The 22,480-nt window shown below is 39.5% G+C and overlaps 1 protein-coding gene across 6 annotated transcripts in view; it reads right to left on the minus strand.

The window, feature by feature from the left end:
• The window catches only part of TCF7 (transcription factor 7), a 131,697-nt gene that overhangs the window by 45,542 nt on the left and 63,675 nt on the right, over positions 1–22,480 (minus strand). For all 6 annotated transcript variants that reach the window (XM_063292313.1, XM_063292316.1, XM_063292311.1 and 3 more), the window contains exon 4: positions 1,989–2,121. In XM_063292313.1, the coding sequence (XP_063148383.1) occupies positions 1,989–2,121 (133 nt within the window). The remainder of the gene's footprint in view (positions 1–1,988; positions 2,122–22,480) is intronic.

Raw genomic sequence — 22,480 nt, forward strand, 5'->3', positions numbered from 1 at the left:
AAGAATTTTATTGCTTGATAATAATTAGTCAGCCAAAGGAAGATATCACAACACAAGGAACAGAGCTGTGACCTAGTTCTCATATATTACAATGGGCTTTAAAGAGGCATCCTGTGGAACTATTACTGCACTGAGTTGCTTTTAGTCTCCACCATATTTGAATAGATCACCCAATCATACTATAATGCTATGGGATAGTTCATAAAAATTCAATCTGAAACAGATAAAGCTACGATGCAATCAAATCTACAATTTGCAGCTTGAACCTAGTCACTCTGAGCCAAACTAGATGAGAAGCAAGAGACTCATGACTGAGATCTGGAATGTTTTCATGATGATGATGATGATGATGATGCTCCTGAAGACATTACTTTATTTTCCGACCTAAACAGTTCATCCCAAGTGTACCTGGTTTCTTCTTTCTAATACACCCTATACAGCTAATGTGAGATTCAGTCAGGAAATGGAAAGTGGTGAAAAATTAGAATACATTTACTAAAACATCACTCTTTCTTGATCTATAAATTGGGTTTTCAATCAATAGAAGTATATGTTAGATTGATCCCAATGACAAATCTTCCATATACCCTCAGGTTTGTGACAGTGCAATAAATGTGGGTTGAGCCATTTCTTAGGCAGAGGGAGTCATACACCAAACTCTTGAGGATGACTTCAGATCAGCCAAGATATGCTTAGCTGTAGATGTGAACTTCTGTGAACTTGCTGTTATATTAAAGCAGCAGGTCCCAACCTTTTCGGCACCAGGGACTGGTTTTGTGGAAGACAATTTTTCCACAGACTGGGGGGGCGGGGAGATGGTTTCGGGATATTCAAGCACTTCCTCTTTTTCCCCAACCTTTTATTCTTTTTTCTTCGCGCCATTTGGAGATAGCAGCCACTGGGCTTGCTTTCTCTGACAGGAGGCGGAGCTCAAGCGGTAATGTGAGTGATGGGGAGCGGCTGTAAATACTCAGGCTGTAAATTCGCTCACTCGCCCACCGCTCACCTCCTGCTGTGCGGCCCGGTTCCTCACAGGCCACGGACTGGTCCCGATCCGCGGCTTGGGGGTTGGGGACCCCTGTATTAAAGGACTTAAACTAGAACATAAGGTAAAGGTAAAGGTTTCCCTTGACGTAAAGTCCAGTCGAATCCGACTCTAGGGGGCGGTGCTCATCTCCGTTTCTAAGCCTTGGAGCCGGCGTTGTCATAGACACTTCCGGGTCATGTGGCCAGCATGACGACTCGGAACGCCGTTACCTTCCCGCCGAAGCGGTACCTATTGATCTACTCACATTTGCATGTTTTCGAACTGCTAGGTGAGCAGGAGCTGGGACGAGCAACGGGAGCTCACCCCGCCGCGCGGTTTCGAACCGCCGACCTTCCGATCGACAGCTCAGCGGTTTAACCCGCAGCGCCACCGCGTCCCTTACTAGAACTAGAACATAGCATTGTTTTTATCAATTAAAAAAAGGTATTTGAAGCAATAGGGTATTTAACTTTCTTCCTAAACTGCAGTATCATGCATACGCCCTGCGATCCTGCAATCTGCTTCTCCATTTTTAAGTACAAAAACACAATGCTTTTTTGGTATTTTTTAAACATTACTTTGTTTGCATCTCTCAGACATTTAGCAGCAAATCAGAGGATCTTTGAAAAGAAAAAATTGGCCTCCAAAAAGCAAAGATTACTGACTTCTCCTGTTTCTCTGCCCAGAGTAATCTCTTCCTAAAACTGCTGTTCTTTCAAGCACCCATAAGTTAGCAGACATAATATGTTTGTTGCTATAGAGCATGCAGTTAGACCTTCAAGAGACATGAAAGTGGTATGCAAAATGGGCAGAGTCTATTAGGAAGTGCAGAGTTGGAAGGTGAAAGTTTGTGGCAGACATTCCAAACTTCATGACTATGGGTGAACACCCCACAGCATACATTTTTAACCCACATCTTTTTTCAAGAGTAATATCACAGTAGAGGTGACGAATTAGTTACCTTGTTTCTGGTTGATGTCGGCTGGCAGGTGTGGTGAATGGGAGCCATGGCTGAAATGTTCATTGCTATATGGGATGAGTGGGGTGAGTGGATGGACCCCATGGGATGGCTGTACTACAGGAACCTTGTTAGACTGAAAAACAGAAGTCAGAAGAGAGAGGACTTAGAAATGCTAGCCTTTGAGCTCTGTAGGTTAGGGGTGGAGGCAGAAGAACCCAAGTCAGAAGCATCCTAAAATTTCCCTCTTCACCACCAAATTACTTATCATCAGTGACAATACAACAACTTGCTCACTAGACATCACAGAAGCTTTAGAGATGAATACGTAAACACTAACTCTTCAACAGCTGCATGACAGTGAACAATTAATCCAGTCTGACTATGTCTTTATTAGTGAGATAGCTGGAATGAAAATCAGTTAGAACAGGTTTGCCAAATGTAGGATTTACTTTAGTAATTGCCATGCTTAGTAATAAACTGGCTGAATAGAGCTGTTGCTGTGTGAACTGCTTGCCAGCATCCCTCAAGATGACTTTTATGACATGATCTTCTCATGTAAGGTGCTTAGCTCTATTGGCCTGCCTAAATTAGCATGCCAATTTACTTTGTATACATTTGTATTTCAATTTACTTGCTAGACATTTACCTTTACCAATGGGAATAAGGAAGCATTTCGGCATTCTTGAATACAGAGCACTTCATCAAATCTTGAAACTTTAGGAAGTTTTCAACATGTTATAATGGCTTCAAGGTTGCTTTTCAAACTAATACTTTTTAGAGATGGAGAACATGAATTCTACTTCATGATGCTGAACTACAGTCTTCAGCATCTCTCATTGTTAACCTTCTGGGAATTACTGTTCAGCAATGATAATTCAGCAGTGTCTGCAGGACTATGCTTTAGAAGGTTGTGACTATGGGGATAAAATGAATAAATGTGGAACTGGTATCCCTCTATACTGTACAGGGCTGATTCCAAGGGAAGTCCTAGGAGACTGGCCATATGTATGTAGTCACAAGACTTTTAAACACTGAAGTAGATCAGGGCAGGTCTGGAGAAAAGTGTATCAGGGCAGTTACTGCTGAAAAGTCCTATGAACAACTGTGAACCTGCACACTTGCACAAACATGTTCTTTGTGGGTCACATGTGCTATCCCAACAATGTTTTGCAGCTCAGATTAGTGTACCTGGAATAGCACAGAGGATCTGAAGTTGATGGGCTGAATTCTGCAGAGTGATTTTTCAACTGTGGAATAAGGGTACTGTCATCTGAAGTTACTCTATATCAGTCAACTATCTTTTAAAGGCCTGACAATGAATGCAACACAGTGATCTTTTGTATAGGACTTTCAGCTTATTCAGGCTTGAAGGAAATTCATCAAACACGTTCAGTTCTGCCTTGTCATATTAAAGGAGGACAAGATAATATATGCCCACACCTATGTTGTGGTTATTTTTTTGGTTGAAAAGAATTAGGTGAAAAGATTAGGTTGAAAACTATCAACATTTTCCAACTGCAACAAATTTAGAGGAACTTGTTCCAAAAGAATAATAGTAGTTGTGCTATTAGAGAAATGCATACATGAATCTTCCTGCCTGCCTCAAGCAGTCTTACTATTTCATACTTGCCCAGTTTCGCCCATAGTTGCCTTTACATTGACACTGACAATACCAAAACTGGAAAAATTGAAGTTTGTCGTTCTGAAAGGCTCTCAGAAAAGTACTTGTCGGGGGGGGGAACAATAAGGATTTAACAAATGCAGGATATTCACTGATTATAGAAAGCGGAGTCTTGCAAACTGCTACATGCACCATGCAAGTCCAACAGAGAAAAGCACTACCAAACAAGAGTAAACAAGCAAACCATTACATCTAAGTTTGATATTGTCACACCTGACATTTTCTACATGATGCATAGATGAATATATTCAAGGCAGTCAATATACTGGAGTGGGGGTGGAGAAATGCTGAATATAATGAGCTCAGCTTGTACATGCAGGAAAAAAATATGCATGATGACAAAGTTCCAATTCTCAAATTAAGTTGGATGGAGCCCAGAGGACAAGAATATGTTTTGATCGATCAAGGTATATCACTATTGCATAATCAACAAGAAATGCCATCTGTATGAGGGGCCACAAATCAAAACATGAAGCAAATGAGCCACATTTAAATATATAGTTATTAGTTAGTTCCACATTCATAGAAACTAAACTATTTGCAGATCTATATGGAGCTGAATATGATCATTAAAACAAGTCAACCAAACCACATACTATGGTGCATTAGGTTAAAAAATAAAGCACCACATATAGGAAACATGAATCTGTTTCACAAATGGAGAATACTGAAAGACAATTTGCCCAGTTTTTAACTTTAACTCATTACTGAATTATCTCTGATGTCTATAACTAATACATGAAAAACTATAGCAGAGACTGTCAAAGCAAATCAAAAAGGATATACACAGGTCTGCACATACCTAGAAAAAGGTATGGAACAGAAAGAACACATACACATGTTCATACTTGCAGTTCAGGAAGGACAAGAACTCATCCCACCTCAGCTGAGGATGGTCTATTAGCTACTGCTTGTCGTCTTGGTGTCAACACTGATACCAAGACATATTACTGTTTTGTTGTTGATTATGATGACAATAATACTATTGTAAATTCATCGTAAATTTTGTAAATAGTGCAATGTACTACTGTAAATTCAATTACTTTGAATTTACCAGTTTTTTAAAATAAACCTCATGGAAATATGATGCATGATGAAAACATGAAGGATAATACATAATGTTTATAATGCATACATATAATGAATTACATATTGATTTCCAGCTTTTTCCTCCATTTGTTTACTAAATAAATAAGCCTACAAGTGAAGACTTAGAAAACAGGAAAGAGGAAAACTTGAAACAATAAAATATAAAACATAAGATAAAATAGAAACAGAATAAAACAAATAATAAAAAAAAACTTCCTAATATCATAACCCTGGTCTGTTTGGTGTAGTGGTTAAAGGCACCTAGTTAGAAACTAGAAGACTGTGTGTTCTGGTCTTGCCTTAGGCACCAAGCCAACTGGGCGACCTTGGGCCAGTCCCTCTCCCTCAGCCTAGGAAGACAACAGTGGCAAACCACTTCCAAAAATGTTGCCAAGGAAATTGCATGGACTTGTGCAGGCAGTCACCAACAGTCAAGATTGACTGAAGGCACAATAAATAAATAATCATTCTATGATTAGGACATCTTATGTCTACTTATGGAAATTGCTGCAGATAGAAGCTTCAGACCTCCATTAGTGATGGCGGGGTCCTGATCCGTCAGTAGAAAGTAAACTGCCTCTCCTCTGTAACAGATCTGGATTTTGTTAGGAGGCAACAAAGGTGTGCCTGCATGTACATTACTGTAACAAGGGCAGCAGAGAAATACAGTACAAGTGATAAAGTCCCAGATTCATTCTGATCCCAAGGACAGCTTCTCTCGGGGAATGGGGGCATACTGTGCCTTCCACCCAGTACTGCAGAGGGTAAGGTGTTGAAATGAGCCAAAATCCCACTAAGGCCCACAGGCTTTTCCTGAGGCCCACCGGTGTAAGCAAAAGGATTGCTGGATCATAGGCATACGGCAGCACTGCCAAATGTCTGTCACTGAGTTTAGGAGGGTGGGACTCCTTTTTGGTTAAGGCAGCTTCACGTAGATATTAAACAACAGGGGAGCTAGAATGCAACTCTCTTCCACTTCTTGATGGATTGGAATGTCTGCAGCAAGGTGGCCTGGCCTGTTACATCTAACCCGGGTGACCTTTTAAAAAGTGTCATAATTAGGAAGATTGGCCGCTGATCAATGGACGTGAGGAACAGCTTCCACTAGTGTCTGTCCCTCGGAACAGAATCAAAGGCCAATGAAGACAACATATAAAAGGCAAAGTGGCTGATGTGTGTATTTCACTATTAAAAATTGCATGATGGCGCAGTGATCCATTATGATTTGCCTGCCCTAAATCCTGCTTGCTCATCAGTTACGACCCTTTCCTGGTCCAGCCACTCCAATAATCTGTAATTCAAGATGTGGGCATACAGTTTCCTAGGCTGACTGGCCAATAGGGTTAAAGGTTTATTTGTGCTATGGCCATTCTTAGAGACGAGAAGAGTTATAGATTGGATATGTATGAAAAGTGAGGCCAAGACAGGGGCTACCAATCAGCATTTCCCTTCGGTCACTCTGCTGGTATAAGGTCCCAGCCAGGGGCTCTTCATTCATTAGTTTAAAAACCCCTGTGGGGGAGACTGACAGCCAGGGAGGGTTACAATGAGGCATCTTATGTGGAAACTGGAAAATAGGGTGGAGCCAACAACTTCTTCCTTTATGCATTAACTTTAGAGGAGAACCTGCCCCCTCTGAACTGATGAACAGGTACAGATAACAAGTGCCAGAGCCACGTAAGAACTGCAACTAGTCTTTTTTCCATTTAGACAGAGTAGAACCTTCTGAGTTCTGCTGCAAAGGCTAGGCTATTAATGTTTTTGTTGATCCAAGTAGCTCTTAGGCTTAGTTTCAGCCTCAAACCACAAGACTTTCCAGATTTTTTAATTTAATATGGCAACCAGTCTTCTATCTTTGCTTTTTTCACTAATTAAATTCCCATATTATCCTGCAAAATTACTGACTGTGGCCCTAATATAGCATTGTGAGAGCTTCTGCTGCTGCCAGCTTTACAACTCCCCGAGCTCTGAGGTCCTCACCTTCCATCAAATTAACAATGGAAGGCAGTCCTATGTTTCATCCAGAGGCAGCAAGCGAGGTACGCATGGGTAGCCCAACTAAATTCAGTGAGATTTAAATAGTGAAATGTATAGTACTGCAACCTGGAGAATAAATCCTGAAACACAGGAAGACAGGTATAACTTTATTAAGACCTTCTACTTCATTTTAGATCTGATTATATCATAATCTACCCTTCATCAGAGCTGCCCTATGAAATTTAAGTCGCAGGATTTAAATTCCACTTGCTTTAAATTAAGATACAAATTTGGACTAGCTCAAGAGGTTTTATTTGACTATTCTAGCATCTGATAAATTAAGAATTTGCTGCCTGTCCTCCTTACAGACAGTTGTCATATTATATACTATGAGATACCTTTTCTGAATACAGGAAGGTATACACTCATTAAACAACAAGTATAACTCAAGCATTATTTCATTCTTTCCAAACCTTGGGCCTTCCAGATGTAATGGACTTTATCTCACTCAACATGGCCATCTGAAGATTATCGTGTATCAAAGAATCCTGTGGCATCTTAAAGACTAGCACATTTATTATGATATAAGGATAATGCATTTGTCATTAAGGTGCTAGAAGGCTGTATTCTAACACATATATCCTTCTGGAAATTGTTGCAATACATTCTACTGAGCTAATTTGGGTACAATTTTCTTATTTCATTACTAATACCTGGCACTTCTGTATTTATACCGAGTGAATGTTCTTTTTCAATATGTTTATTTATTTAAATATAATGCATCAATATATACAGGTTCTATTTCTTAATTTATTTGTATCAGAGAAGATCTCAGCAGTCTAAGCATGGCTGGTTGGGGAATTCTGAGAGGTGAAGTCCACAGATCTTAAAATTGCCAAGTTTGAGAAACGCCGATTTAGATCATTCACAAAACTTGAATGATTAGTGATAAAAATTGTTATCAGATGTATAAAATATTAAAGTTGGTATCAAAAACAGATGGGAGAAAACATTTTAGGTTAACATTTCAGAACAATAGAAGGCAATTTATCAGAAAGGCATGAAACCAGTCCATGCATAATTTTGCTAGACGTTTGTCCCTATGGTATTATACATCATTTAAGTTACAGATGAGGTATGATTTGAAACAAGTGGGATATAAATTCTCATTTGGACCATCAGTCAGTCTCTTGTGTGGGCTCAGAATGACAATACCAAATAGTGTAAAAATTAAATTAAATGGGAGACTGTTTGGGTTTGTTCCCCTCAATTCCATTTTAGGCTTAAAGTTTTAAAAAAAGTAAAGCCATGAATTTAGACTCCTGGAAATGCTGAAGTATTCACAGTGGCTGATGGCCACCAATCAGCAGGTGGTTGCCGCTGGACCAATCTCAGGGCTTTTTTTTGTTAAAACAAGAGAAGCACAGCAGAATAATTTTCAGTTTCAAAACTAATCTGAGCTACCTATTGAGGCTTTGTAAAAGACATATGGTTTATTCATAAAGAAATCAACAGCAACATCAGCTTTTGGAAAATATTTTAAGTCATTTTATTCTAAAGTCATGTTATTGAAAATTATCCCATTGTTCTGAAAGCTTGCACGTGTTCAGTTCATACAAACACGTTTACTGTTCTTTAAATTTATGAGGTAGGCACAAAAATAAAAACACCCACATTCTTCCTTCTTATCATGCTTGCTTCAAAGTGTTAACTGAATTCTCCTTCTCTTGGCACATTCAGCTGCCCCTTCATTTACAAGGATTCTGATCCAAGGACAGTTTTTCTGTGGGCTTCTCTGAGATTAGAGGTGGCACTAAGTGCTTTCAAACAGCCTGCAGGAGGTTAGCAGCTAGCTTAACTGCTTGGCATGTTCCCAAATGTCTTGTGGACACACACCTGCACTCTCATTTCTGTTATTTACCAGACACACTTTTTAAAGAGATAAGCAGGTACTGCCACAGTCAATCAAAAATGTATTTCATGCTAACCACACCATTCAAATTACATAACAGACATTGGGCATCTGACTTCTGTGGTGAACCTCCACCTTAGCAGGGTCTGCACAGAGAGGAAAAGCCTTCTTTGGCTGGGAAAGACATCTGCAGTCTTGAGAAGTGTAGAGAGTTGTCACTTGCATTCCGTTTCTCAGGAAATTCAGTTTTTCTTAAAGGCATAAATGCAATTTATATGCTAGGGAGGGAGGTACGTATAAGTAGAGTGGGAAAAATGATTTGATCTGAAAAGGTTTAATTAGAGAGGAACTATAATTGATGGCCTGTTTTCTTCCCCATATACTTAGACCAGCAATTATGATCAAGTAATAATGCACCTTGATAATGATGCTTTTATCAGAGATAACTTTTTTGATACTGATATTCTAAATGTGGATTAGCCTCCTTGTTAAGTATAAGTTGGTACCCACATTTTCAGAATCAACAAAACCTTTAAGCGATTAATCAGGATTTTGGCTGAATTTATGCTGCTGTGTGGTTTAACATTTATGTTCCTATGGTGGGCTTTCACAGTTTTAACTTTTGTAATAGTATCTCATTTGTTGATTTGCATTGTGGCGGGCTACTTGAGAATTTAATAGTAGTACATTCTAAATAAACACTGGGATATTGGATTGGTCCTTGCTGAATCTTGTTTGCATTGCTGAAACTTTCAGTGGCATCTTTCTTTCCTCCATCAAAGTTTACCTATAATCTTCTCAAGTTTGGCTTCATATTAAATAGTTATAGCAATCTGCACCGTTATTTGATTCTCCTTTAAAATCACTTTGCATGCAGAGCAATTGTATGCATATTTATTCAGAAGCAGGCTCCACTGTGTTACTCTTCAATGGACATGCACAGGATTGTGACTTTAATTGTCCAGCTGAAAGGCCATGCAAAATCATTATCAGAACATATTTATTCAGGAAGAGAATGGCAGAGGACATGCTTTGCATCCACTGAAGGTGCCAAGAACAACCCCCCCTGGAGAGCTGCTGCCTGTTGGTGTGGACTAGCCTTCCCCAACTAGATGCCTTCTAGATTTTGAAGACCACGGCCCTTCCACATGGAAACCCGGTGCTGATCCAAGATCAATGCCAAATCCCAGTGCCCTCCCCCACTGTGATTCACTGGGAGTTGGGTGGCATATTCATTTAATAAATTATTAATTATTATTATCCTGTGTTGCTTGGGATGCTGAGCCAATTAATTGTTAGCTGAGTTCCTGCTCTTACTCCAGTAGAAGGTTCAGTAGTTCTGGAGGGTTTGCCCTGCAATTATGAAGATGGTAATTTCCTGTTGGTAGGAACTCTTGCCTTGCCTTGTCTCTTGGGATACCCCTGTCTCCTGCAGCCAAGATTTCATTGCTGCTGTTTCCCTCTCTTTCCTAGTCCCTCTAGGGAACAGGGTGGGGTGGGTTTTTGGAGGGGTTCCTCAGTGCAAAGGCCAGTTGGGAATTTGTTTATCCCCACAAAAAGCAAAGCATGGTGAAGGGAGACCAAGAAGGCAGAGGGGACACCACTAACTGCTGTTTTTTTCTCCAGCTTGAATAAGCAGCTCTTGACTCACTGGAGGACAGAGGAAGCAGTGAAGGCCCTGAAGCACTGCCCAACACTGCTGCAGTGGCTTAAGGGACAAGACCAGTAATTATGTGGAAGTTCCCCCACCCATAAGCTCTCAGGTATGTTAGGCCTACCATTTCTGTTAACTGTGTTGGCTGGAAACTTCAGTAATCGCAATAGATTTGTAGGTATGTTCGGGAAAGGCTGGTATGGACAATTTTGATCTAGATGGATCACTGATCTGGCTCAGGGTTAGAGTAGTTCCAAATAAGGGAAAACTGTTCTTCCTGGTAAGCAAAAAAGCCAAACCTCAGAGAACCATGTTTAGAATTTCTCAAAATAAGTGTAACTATCAAAAACACTTAGCCAATAAATTGGTATATAAGTCATTCAGACAAAAACCTGAGACTAAGTACTTTTGTAAACAATGATCAGACCTAGATGTAGCTATTAAGAAATGTTCCATGACATTCTATTCTCACAAATAATTAAAACAAAAGCAAACCCCCACCAGCACCATAGCACTATTTCCCTGCTTAGAATGTTACTGTTGTTACCTTATACACTGACAACTAGTTATCTTTTTTGTTAAACTTGGGCACCTAATCTTTTATGTCTGCTATGATACCTTTGGTTAAAAACTATTATATTTTTATCTTATGATGCTAAGACTTCAAAGGCTCTAAAAATCATTTAAACAATAAAAAGTGAATTAAACATTAGTTAAAATAAATACTAGAGCACAATTAACCAAGCCAGCTAAGTTAAAGATAAAAATGTTAATCAGTAACCCAACAAATCCAGAGCTTTCTTAAAAGATAGGTCTTGGATAGTATTCCAAAGGCAACAGAAGATTTAATTTGTGGCTTAATTTTTTGTTGGGGCATAATTTAATATATACTAATGTTGCCAATGGATTATCTTTAATTTCTTCTCAAAATTCTTTTATTCATGAAAAGAAGCCAGGAAGCTTCTCTGTAAACTGATTCCCTGAACATCACATGCTGTTATACTGTAATTTGATCCAGTAACAATTCAATTGCATACGTACTGTCTACATCTTCATTCATAGTAAAGCTGGACCATCTAGCCTGCATTGATCAGAAACCTCCTTGAGTCCTGGGTCCAACACTAGGCACCACAGTTCAAAAAGGATTCAGACAAATTGGAACAGATTCAAAGAATGGTAACCAGGATGCTCAAAGACCTGAAAATGAAGTCCTAAGAGGAGAGATGGAAGGAATAGGATCTATTTCAAGAAAAAACCAGAGGGAAACACATTATTCTATTTCAAATACCTGCAGATTTTCATAGAGGAAGATATAAAACTAATGCCCTATTATTAGAGGAAGGCGGATTCTGGCTAAATGTTAAGAAAAACTTCCTAACAATAGGAGGAGTTTGGCAGTGGAATTAATTACTGTACCTCAAGAGATGGTAGGTTCTATTTTGCTGGAGTGGTTCAAACAGACGCTGGGCAATCATCTCTCAGTGTTGCTATAACAGGGACTTCTGTACTGAGCTGGGGATTGAACCTGATGGCTTCCTCCAACTCTATGATTTCTGTCTTATACTTGACTCTTAAGAACATTTAAATAGCCAGAGATGTTGCTTTCTAACTGTATTACAAGTCCATTACAACAGATTATGGAGTTTCACGTTACATGTTTTGACTCTTAAAATCTTACAGTATTGATATGATAATTAGGACAACTCTAAGGACCTCTATAACTGTGAGACATCCCAAAGTTGTTGTTCTTAAATCAAACTGTTAGTATGCCACTTGAATTTACTATGTGACTATACAACCAGACATTAGAGTTGAAGATCAGGGGAAGTATCATTCCCTTAGCTACCTAACAGCATCATTCATCTCATTGACAGCTATTTCTTTTCCCCCTATCATGGATTGCTCTGTACATTTAATGAGTAAGATGTCTGAGTATTTTATCACAAACTGCAGTTTTGCATATCACCATGCAACCCACATTATTGTGATTTCCAGTTGTATTCAAAATTGTGGTTTGTATTTGTGATGAACATATGGCCTTTGGTTTGCCACATGTGAACTATGAACTGATTAAGAAAATAATAGCTGGCAAAATGCAAACTGATTCTGTGATATGAACTGATCCATCTTCATCTCCTGGGCAATGTGTGGATCAGAAGGAAGATTTACTTTAAAAAATTCAGGCATTTGCACTTCCCAGAAATTCTGCTGCAGCTGTCAGCTCAAGTTGATATATATATATACACACTATACAGTACATATATATATACACATATATGGGAGGGAGAGAGAGAGAGAGAGAGAATTTTGAAAGAGATCAAGTTTAGGGATATATACTTTAAATTGATTCTCTTATTCTCTTTCAAAATGTACAACAAATGAAATGTACATTTATTTTTGTGCTAATTAAAAATAAAATATAGAGATTACTATGTAAATATCATGAAACAGATTTGTGGGTATACACATGCAAAGATATGAAGAAGTTTATGCAGCTGGTATGGAAGGAGAATGTGGAATTAATTATCTGTTTCTTTTAAATCCTCATGAAGAGATGTGCAGCTGATAGTGTATTTGTTGTGGTGGCCCATGGCTTTCTGGAACATATGCTTTCAAACATTTCCCTAAATACTTCACATATGACAGGGTTCACTGCAGCAATCACCATGCAACAGACATACCAACTATCTTAGCTTTTCCATTTGAAGACATTCTTACTGGGGCCGCAAACTATTATTTATCATCTAGCATTTAGCATATAACATGAGATGGGCTAGTTTATTTCTGCTTTGATATTTTTTCATGTGCACTTAGTTTCTATAGTCCCATGGGACACACTGTAAGCGAAGGGTTAGTAGTCAGTAGTCCATGAAAGGACCTGTATTTTAGATTTAAGAAAGTAGAAAACTCTTGATACAGATACCACTTACACTGGATGCCTCCTTCATGAATCTTTGACCTGAATTTTACCAAAAAAAGACCACGGCATTATTTAGTATTTGCACACCTAAGATAGTTTAGCATAATTTTAATTTGTACAGGGGATATTCATCCCTAGTAAAGATTGAATAGGACATAGAAACCAAAGAAAAAGTAATTTATGTGCCCCTAGCCATCTCTTCCATATACTGTATGATCGCAGTATTTAGGAGAAAAGCTATGGACAACTTGCTGGATAGCTTATTTATTTTGCCAACTCATCTTTAGAAACAATTTAAGGAAGGGGAAAAAAAATATCATCAGCAGATCTCTTCCTTAATTAGATTGTTTAATGCAAAGGTTAAGTAGCCACCCTTGAAGCTATAGAACTCAGTGGACAAGCACTGTTACAATAAAAAATGACCAATATTATTCAATAAATGGGTACAGGATTTTCTTCAAAAAATATGGGTGAATTGGCAGATGAGTGAAGCAGACCCTGCACAGTTCACTATGGTTAAACCAATAATCCCTGAGAATATACATAGGTTAACTCCAGGGAGTTGGCTGTAATTGCAACCATACAGAAAGAAATTAAGGAGAAAAGTAGTTGCAACCCTTCCCCAATGTCCACCTTTTTGTGTTTGGTATGAAGGGACGTTCCTAAACGGAAGAGCAGTCATTCATATGACTCCACCACTGAAAGGCACATTTGTGGGATGGCAGAACCCTTGCGCTATTCCTACTCACAGTACTTTTTAAATGCAAAACTGGACACTGTGCAGTTTTATCTCCCTACCCCATTTGCCTTCTGTGCTCACCCATTTGGGTTTGAAAAGCAGGCAGAACCTGTTCATTTTTGTAAGGAAATATTTTCCAGGGCTGACTGCATACAGTAAGTGCCTTTCTCTCTGCACTAATGCAGAGGAGAAGACTAAATGAATTGGCTCTAGGCTCAAAAGAAGGGGATAGAAGATAGCCTTATCTGCATAAACAGTGCTGCTGTTAGAAAAGATAGTCATTTGATATTATTTTTGAACTAATTTCATTGCTCCATTTCAAAGTAATCTCTTCAGCTTGCCCCGAGCAGCCATCTTTGGTCACTAGTGAAGCTGTGGTGGAAACACCCCAACAGGTTTTGATATGACAAGTATTGCACTGTTATCAACCAAACACTGTACATAACTTTGTCGCGGCTGCTGAGTAAATTCACCTTGTGGTTCTTAGCACTCAGGCAAGTAAGCCCTAGCTGTGGTAAATTCAATGAGTCATTTCACCCTCAAAACTTTCCTAGTTTGCTAGCCCCCAAGAAGCTATTAAAGAAGAAGAGTCAAGTCTCAGCTCAAGTTCCTGGTACAAGAAGTGAAAGTATTTATGCTACGTCTTTGATACTTTTTAAATATTTCGGCCATGGGGAGAATTTTGTAGAATACAGCATCTGAAAATTCAGAAAGAATGAGGTATAAGAAAGAAAGAAAGAAAGAAAGAAAGAAAGAAAGAAAGAAAGAAAGAAAGAAAGAAAGAACGAAAGAACGAACGGAAGAATAGCCACACATCTAGTTACAGTGAGAATTTGCAGCTAAGAAAACAGAAATGTGAAAGTGTTAGATGCAGGGTACTTATATAGCAAGTACTTTTTAGTATTAGTCCAAACAGTGACAAAAGTCTGAGAATTACCTAAGCATTACACCTGGTCATTACTGGCTAAGTCAATCCACTTCACTGAAATGTTCATAATCAGAGGTTTTTATGCTACAAGGGTTGCAAGACAATGACTTAGATCATGCATCACACTAATGAAGTTAGTTTGGTTTCGGATTAACGTATTGTGTGAACCCAGCCACTGCTGTTTGTAAACCTGGGTTAAGTGAATGCTGGGTGAATGTAATCATTGTGGCAGATTCAACAAACCATGGCTTATTGTGAAGGGTGAAACATCAACCAAAGGATTGCTGGGATATGAATCTAAATCTAATAGTTACAAAGCTATCTGCTATGTGTCCTGGACATCTGCTCAACATAACCTAATGCAAGCTGTATGGAAAAAGAATGATGATAAAAATTGATAGCTTCCATATCAGTTTTCCAAATTTGGTTTCATGAACTTCTCAAAAGACATGTCAACAGCAACCTCAATAACTCTTTTCAACTTGCTGTCAGGATGTGATCAACAAAGAGTCATTTCAGAATTCAGCAGATTGTTTTTTGTTTTCTCACTTTTGCTGCAATCAGTTTGCTTCAGCCCACTGGCATTACAAAAAGGAAATAAGGGAAAGTTATTGTCACCTACGCTTGGGGTTTTATTACTGCCAGCTCCTTCCCACACTGTCCCTGCATTGAGATCTGCATTTAGGAGAAAGAACTATGATGCAATTCGGGTCTGACCACATTAGAGTGGCGGACATAAGTTTTCCTCTGACAATGATTGCAGTGGTAAAACTTCTACGCAATGCAGCTGTGCTCACAACTGCTATGTGACCTGAGCCTCTAGGCTGCTGGCTCAGCAAATGTAGATAAAGGAATGCAGAATCTCACCATCTGTCACACTGGGTCCACTGGGAGTTCAACTTATGAGACAGTAATCTTCCTAGCATGCAAAGCTGTTGCACCCCTAAGAAGGGTACAGTGCAGTGGGAACCACCCTGTCTGCCTGATACATTATGGTAAAATAACGACAGCCAGTTTGGTCTAGTGGTTCAGGTGCTGGGCTAGAAACCAGGAGACTGGGAGTTCTAGTCCCGCCTTAGGCATGAAAGCCGGCTGGGTGACCTTGGGCCAGTCACTCTCTCTCAGCCCAACTCACCTCACAGGGTTGTTGTTGTGGGGAAAATAGGAAGAGGAAGGAGTACTAGGTATGTTCGCCACCTTGAGTTATTTATAAAAATAATAAAGGCAGGATAATAAATAAATAAATAAATAAAAACTGTATATGGACCATCTGCAGCTGGCAAACAAAACTGTAACTTGACAGAAGTTGCATAGCTACTTAGAAAGGTATTTTGTAGCAAATCAAGCCACTAATCCATCATCCCAGGTTGGCATTAGCTCTCCAGGGTCTCAGACTAGAATTTCTTCCAGTCTGAGTTAGAGATGTCGAAGTCTGAACTCCATGTATTTTGCATCCAAAGCATGTGTTCTACAACTAAGCTCTTTCCACACATTTCCATCAAATGTGAGAACTGCAGTACTGAAGTGCAAGAAGGAAGTCAAGGGCAACACTGTGGATAACAGACTTCACCTTTTAGGTTAAGTCCAGAAAACAAGGATTGCATCTCAGTGTCAAGAATGAGCACTTTTCTGGATATATAAGCTAGACAGAAGGATTTCACTTGTGAGTAAACATGAATAGGTTGTGCAGTAAAAGGAGGAAATTGACAAGGAAAAGAGAAATAACCAATGGAGTTCTTCAAAGATCTGTCTTATCAACACAGCTGATTTTAAAAACCTGTATCTTCAGAGGATCCATCTCTGGAAGAATACTATATATCTGACATATATGACCTGGATTGTTGTCTAAATGTTCTCTTGATGGAACTATGCAGTTCTCTATCCCAGTTCCCATGTTTTGGGGGAATGTAAGAAAATGCCCAAGGTGTTTACAGGGCTTGGTTTGTAGAGTCCTCCCCACCTTGGTAGCCATCCTTGGAACTTGCTGTAATTTGTCACTGTCCTTTTTGAAATATGATGCCCAACACTGGACATTGTACTCCAAATTGGTTCTGACCACAACAGAACAATTACTACAGCCTACAGAAAAGACTTCAAATATTTGAAGGGTTGTCACACAGAAGAGGTAGTAGATTAATTCTCTGCTGCTCCAGGGGGGCAGGACCAGGATCAATGGGTTAACATTACAAGGAAGCAGATTCCAGCTGGGCTGGACATCAGGAGGAACTTCCTGGCTGTAACAGCTGTCAGCTAGTGGAACAGACAGCCATGTCATGTGGTGAATTCTCATTTGCTAGAGGTCTTCAAACTGAGGCTGGATAATCATCTGTCAGCAATTCTAGGAGGTTGGACTAGATGACCTCTAATGAGCCTTCCAACTCTGTGCTTCTGTGCTTCTACATTTAATGTAATTTTGAGGGAAAGCCTTAAAATGCATTTAACATAATTCTAAAAAATGCAAAAGAATCCCAATTCTTTCTCCCTGTACAGAGAAAAAGAAACTGTCATGAGTGAGGATGGCGAGCAGGGGGCTCCCATCCAGGCTGTAAAGCGCATGCGTAGTACTGAGGAATTAGGTGGCCATTCAAAGAGACACAGATCGGGCCCGCCTTAGCCTTTGGGGTTTATATGTCTGGGTTTTTCCCACGCTTCTTCAGTTTGTTAGGATTCTCTGTTATGTAGCAGTAAATAAACACTAGAGACCTACTCCTTGTCTCAGCGTGGTTCCTGGCTGTTAGGACAGAAACCAATATTTGTGATATAGACCTGCTTACTTTTCAGCATCCCTTCATCCCTCACCTTCAGAGGTGACAAAAAGGTGAGTCACCTTTACGGAACAGACACCCTTTGCTTCTTTCTTCTCTCCTTTAGTTCCACCCCTGGGGCAGGGCTGCAACTAGGATCTGTGTCACCCGGGCAAACATGGATTCCACACCCAATTTGGCGCCCCCCCCCCCGAGTGGCACCCGGGGCACATGCCCTGCTTGCCCACCCCCTAGTTGTAGCCCTGCTCTGGGGCCTGCTTAAAGGTGACAATGCAACAATGCCAGGGTTTCTTAAAACCATTCCACATTCCAGAGGGCTATTTGAGCAACTGTTTCTGTGGCAAAACTGCCTGATTTGCAAATCTCAGAATAAACCTCATCATTTAAATGGCATCAGGATTGCTAGCAACACTTAGATATTGTTCAGAGATTTGCAATAAGTTTCAATTTCTGAGAATGGATTTTTAAAAAGTTTCGCAACTGCATACTAAATGGGCTAGAGTGCTGATACACTTCTTTTTTCTTTTATTTTTGCTTTGCAAGCATTTCTCTTCTGAGAGGAAGATGTAGGTGGTTCAGCAGGAAAAGAAGAAAAGTGGAAAAATGAGGTCAAACTGTTTGGCAGAGGCTACTTGTGCTGCCCCAACAGTCAAATCATCACAAAACACTTCTGGCCTCTATTGTTTCATATGATTTTACTGTTACAGTACATTTACGAGAAAAACAACCTCACACAGATCAGTGTCTTAACCATAAAGAAAGCCCCATTACTTTTTTTGAATTTACTTACATAAACCCTTCTGCTCCCCAGAAGCATCACATTAATGAAACAGGGCTATTTAAAGTTGAACTGTTCACTTCTTCACTTTTCCACAAGTGGAAGGCCTCAACTGACAAGGAAAATGATATTCCATATAATCAGGTTGTTGTTTGTTTAAAAATATATAATCCCTGTTTGTCACAGAGAGAAGCCTGACAAATTATTACAATTGGTTTGATTTATATCCTGCCTTTTGTCCAGGTGCTTAAGGCATTTTACATTGTTTTCTCCCTTCGTTTTATTCCACAACAATCCTGTGAGGTAAGTCAGGCTGAGAGAGTAACTGACTCGAATTTATCCAGTGAGTTTCCATGGCTGCAGGTAGACTTGAACCTGAGTTTCAGTTCCCTATTCCAGCACCTTAACCATTATTTTCATACTATCTCTAGACAAACTGTATTTACGACAGAAGATCTGATCTCTTTGACCTTGGTAATATCTAGTAACATATTTCAGTCATTTTGGGGGGAAAAGGATGTCCAGGAGATGGCTGGAGCCAACTGAGGGTAGGGATGGGGGAAGCAGAGACACTGAAGGAAGAAGTAGAAATCACCCAAAATTGCTTGTCTGCCTATTCTTCTGCTGAGAACTTCAGTAGATCTATCAATCTGTGGGTAGAGACACACCAGTTGGATTAAACACAGTGGCTGTCTCACCTGACCACATTCTCCAGAAGTAAGATGCTAACATATCTCTCAAAAAAATCAGCTCCTTTTCCTATCATCTCATGATCTAAATGTTTTGACAGCCTCAACCCATCTGCACAGCGTAACACACCTGATAGAGGTAATTGTGAATATAACCCGTACTCAGTATTCACTGAAATCTTGTTTATTTTTTTGTAACTGGAGTCAAGAGTGCATTATTGCACACAAATTCCTTCTCGTTATAAACAAAAACATGACCCTGAAAGTATGGAAGGGAAATAAGACCTACATGATGTGATTCATGGGGGTTTCGATTCTTTTGACATCAGACAGGGTGAAACTCGGTTGCTTCAGGGCAGATCGTTTGAACTCCTCTCAATTTTACACTTGTGCATTCTTCTCAATGACATGTCCCTCCCTAACACAGTGGCCAAATGAGAAGGCAGGTTGGAATCAGTAAAGTCTCTCTGTTATGTAAATCCAAGGGGCATACAATAGGTCAGTGAGATATCTCTCCATGAATCAAAGTGTAATATGGCTGCAAAAAATGCAAATGCAATTTTAGGTGCATCAAAAGGAAATACAGTTTCCAAATTGTGGAAAGCAATAGTTCTTTTTTATTCTGGATTGGTTAAGACCCCTGTCAATATTGCATTCAGTTCTGGGCACTACATTTTAAGAAGGCTTTAGACAAGATGGAAAAGGTGCAGAGATGGACAATGAAAATTCATTAATTTATTATTAGATTTATATCCAGCTTTTATTTTGTATAACTCAAGGCAGTGTACATAAAGTTCCCACCTATTTCACCCACAACAGCAGGCCTGGGAGGTGGGTTGGGCTGAGGGAGAGTGTCTGGCCAAAAGTTACCCAGCCAGATTTTATGCCTAGATAAGGACTAGAACTCACAGTCTAGTCCAGCACCTTAGCCGCTACACCAAAACTATGGACAGAAAAGATGTCCTATAAAGAGAGGCTAAAGGAGCTAGGCATGTTTAACACTGAGGAGATATGACAACATTCTTCAGCTGCCTGAAAGGAACTCACGCAAGAGAAGGTCCAGAATACAAGTCATTGAACAATGGATTCAAGATAAGGAAGCAGGTTCTGACTGGGGGAAAACCCTTCCTACGAAAAAGAGCAAGCCATGGTATTCCCTGTGATACTCTATGGAAACGAAAGTTGGACTTTGAAGAAGCAAGATAGGAAGAGTATTGATGCCTTTGAACTTTGGTGTTGGAGAAGACTCCCGAGAATACCATGAACAGCCAAAAAAACCAAACAAATGGATCATCAAACAAATCAACCCAGAGTTCTCAACTAAGGCACAAACTATCCTTCTTTGGACACATTATGCAAGGCTTGGCTCTCAGAGGAAAGCTCTAATACTGGGAAAGGTGGAAGGGAAGAGAAGAAGAGGATGACCAGCAGCAAAGTGAATGGACTCAGTTACAGTAGTGAAGAGTGCATCATTGGAAATGCTGAAGGACCAGGTTAGGGATAGATCATCATGGAGAAAATCTATCTATGTGGTCACTAAGAGTTGGCAATGACTTGATGGCACTCAATCATCATAATCAAGAGTAAGAGCAGTTCAGCTAATTAGCTAAAGCAGTGGGTTCCCCTTGACAGAATGCATTCAAATGAAGACTAATGGCCATCTCTCTGGGATGCTTCATTTTCGATTCCTGCACTGAAAAGGAGGTCAAATTCAATGGCCTAAATGGCTCTTTCCAACTCCATGATTCTTTTATGTTGACTCATTCTAGAATACTAATTTTTAAAGCTGCAGATCTCAGCATAGCTGACTAATAAAGTCAATATAGACACAATTCTATTCTGCATTCATAAATGTTAATCTAAATACATGAATGATACATTCTGAATGAGATGAATAATACAACTGCACTTATATTTCTTCATAAATTTAAGAAATATATTCATTCTAAATGTGCATATCTGAATTTCAGGAAACCTTTTCTTATCTATTCTCTTTAATCATTTCAGCTGTCTTTCTATAAAGCTCATGAGTGATTATGATTAGGTTTTATTAATTATGAAAAATTCCTAATCAGCTATGAGAATTACTCTTCTTCAGTGCTTCAATTACAGCACTAGCTGATCCTTTTTTTTCAGTTGTTGTTACTTCAAATTCCTTGTATTTGTTTTGTTTCCATCATGAAGTGATTGAAGATCAGAGATGTGAACAGGGGAACATCAGAAGCATTCATACAATTGAATCAAGCTGGCTGTTTCGTATCAGATAATGACTTCTACTTGTGCATTTCACAGTGCACAAGTGTGACAAATTCTGCATTGCAGTCAATGGGAAAGTTGACATTACTTATTGACCATATGCTTGGTAAAGCATTCATCTAATATTCCAATTTCAGTGGCAAATTGCTCTTCCTCTTACATCTCTCTACCCTTTGAATTACAGATGACTCCAAATGAAATGTCAACATAATTGCAACACTTTAAAGGTCCTTAAAATGCTCCACTAGCAAGTTGAGAGACAGATAGTTAATATAAGAGACCAGTTCTCCAACTGACTAAAATGATCATGCCTTCTTTTAATTCCAGGGGATGCTCATTCACATTTGCTTACATAAGATGTAAACTTAGCCTTACTACTCCCATTCATGCTGAAGTCTTAGACTTTCATATTTTGGTGTGGTTACATGCTCCAGAATGTAAACTTGCAGCATGTAGAAAACAAGTAATTACCAAAATTGGGCCTGTCTGGGCACAATGATTCCTTTGTACAAACCCCATTTGAAATATGCTAAAATGTCTGGCTGAAGATTGCTCCCATTCAGCTCCATAGTTTTCCACTGAAGTGTTCATCACCCTTCAGCCTTGTGGCAGCAATCTTACTGGCCACCAGGTATAACCTATGACGAAAATACAGGGCTTCTTTCTCTCTTGGGAAGTTGCACAGATAATACATTTCCTGAGAACTAAATCAAGTGGAATATTGGACACAGTCATGGTTTAAATTAATAGTAGAAGGCAAAACAGTGCTGATAATAAATTGAGTGTGTGGAAGTAGTATGTGATCTAAACTAAAAGGCTGCATTGTGTATTCTGCCCAAGTGTGTGTGTGTTTTGTGTGTGTGTGTGCCTGGAGTTCCTCATTTTCTACCTCTGTCTTCATCAAGGCTGGTACAGACTCTCCCCCCATCTTATACACAGAGTTGAGCTGAGCCTACAAGAAAGTGTGATTCTTCTGTCTTGGTTTCTGTCCTCTCGAATCTTCCTTTCGGAGCCTTGCTGAGGCAAGTGTGTATGTGTGTGAAGGGCAGCCAGTGGATGTGATGCAGTCATGTCATGCATTCTTGATTATACTAAGTTAAGAAT

This window comes from Candoia aspera, chromosome 2 (assembly GCF_035149785.1).
Source record: "Candoia aspera isolate rCanAsp1 chromosome 2, rCanAsp1.hap2, whole genome shotgun sequence".
NCBI lineage: Eukaryota > Metazoa > Chordata > Lepidosauria > Squamata > Boidae > Candoia > Candoia aspera.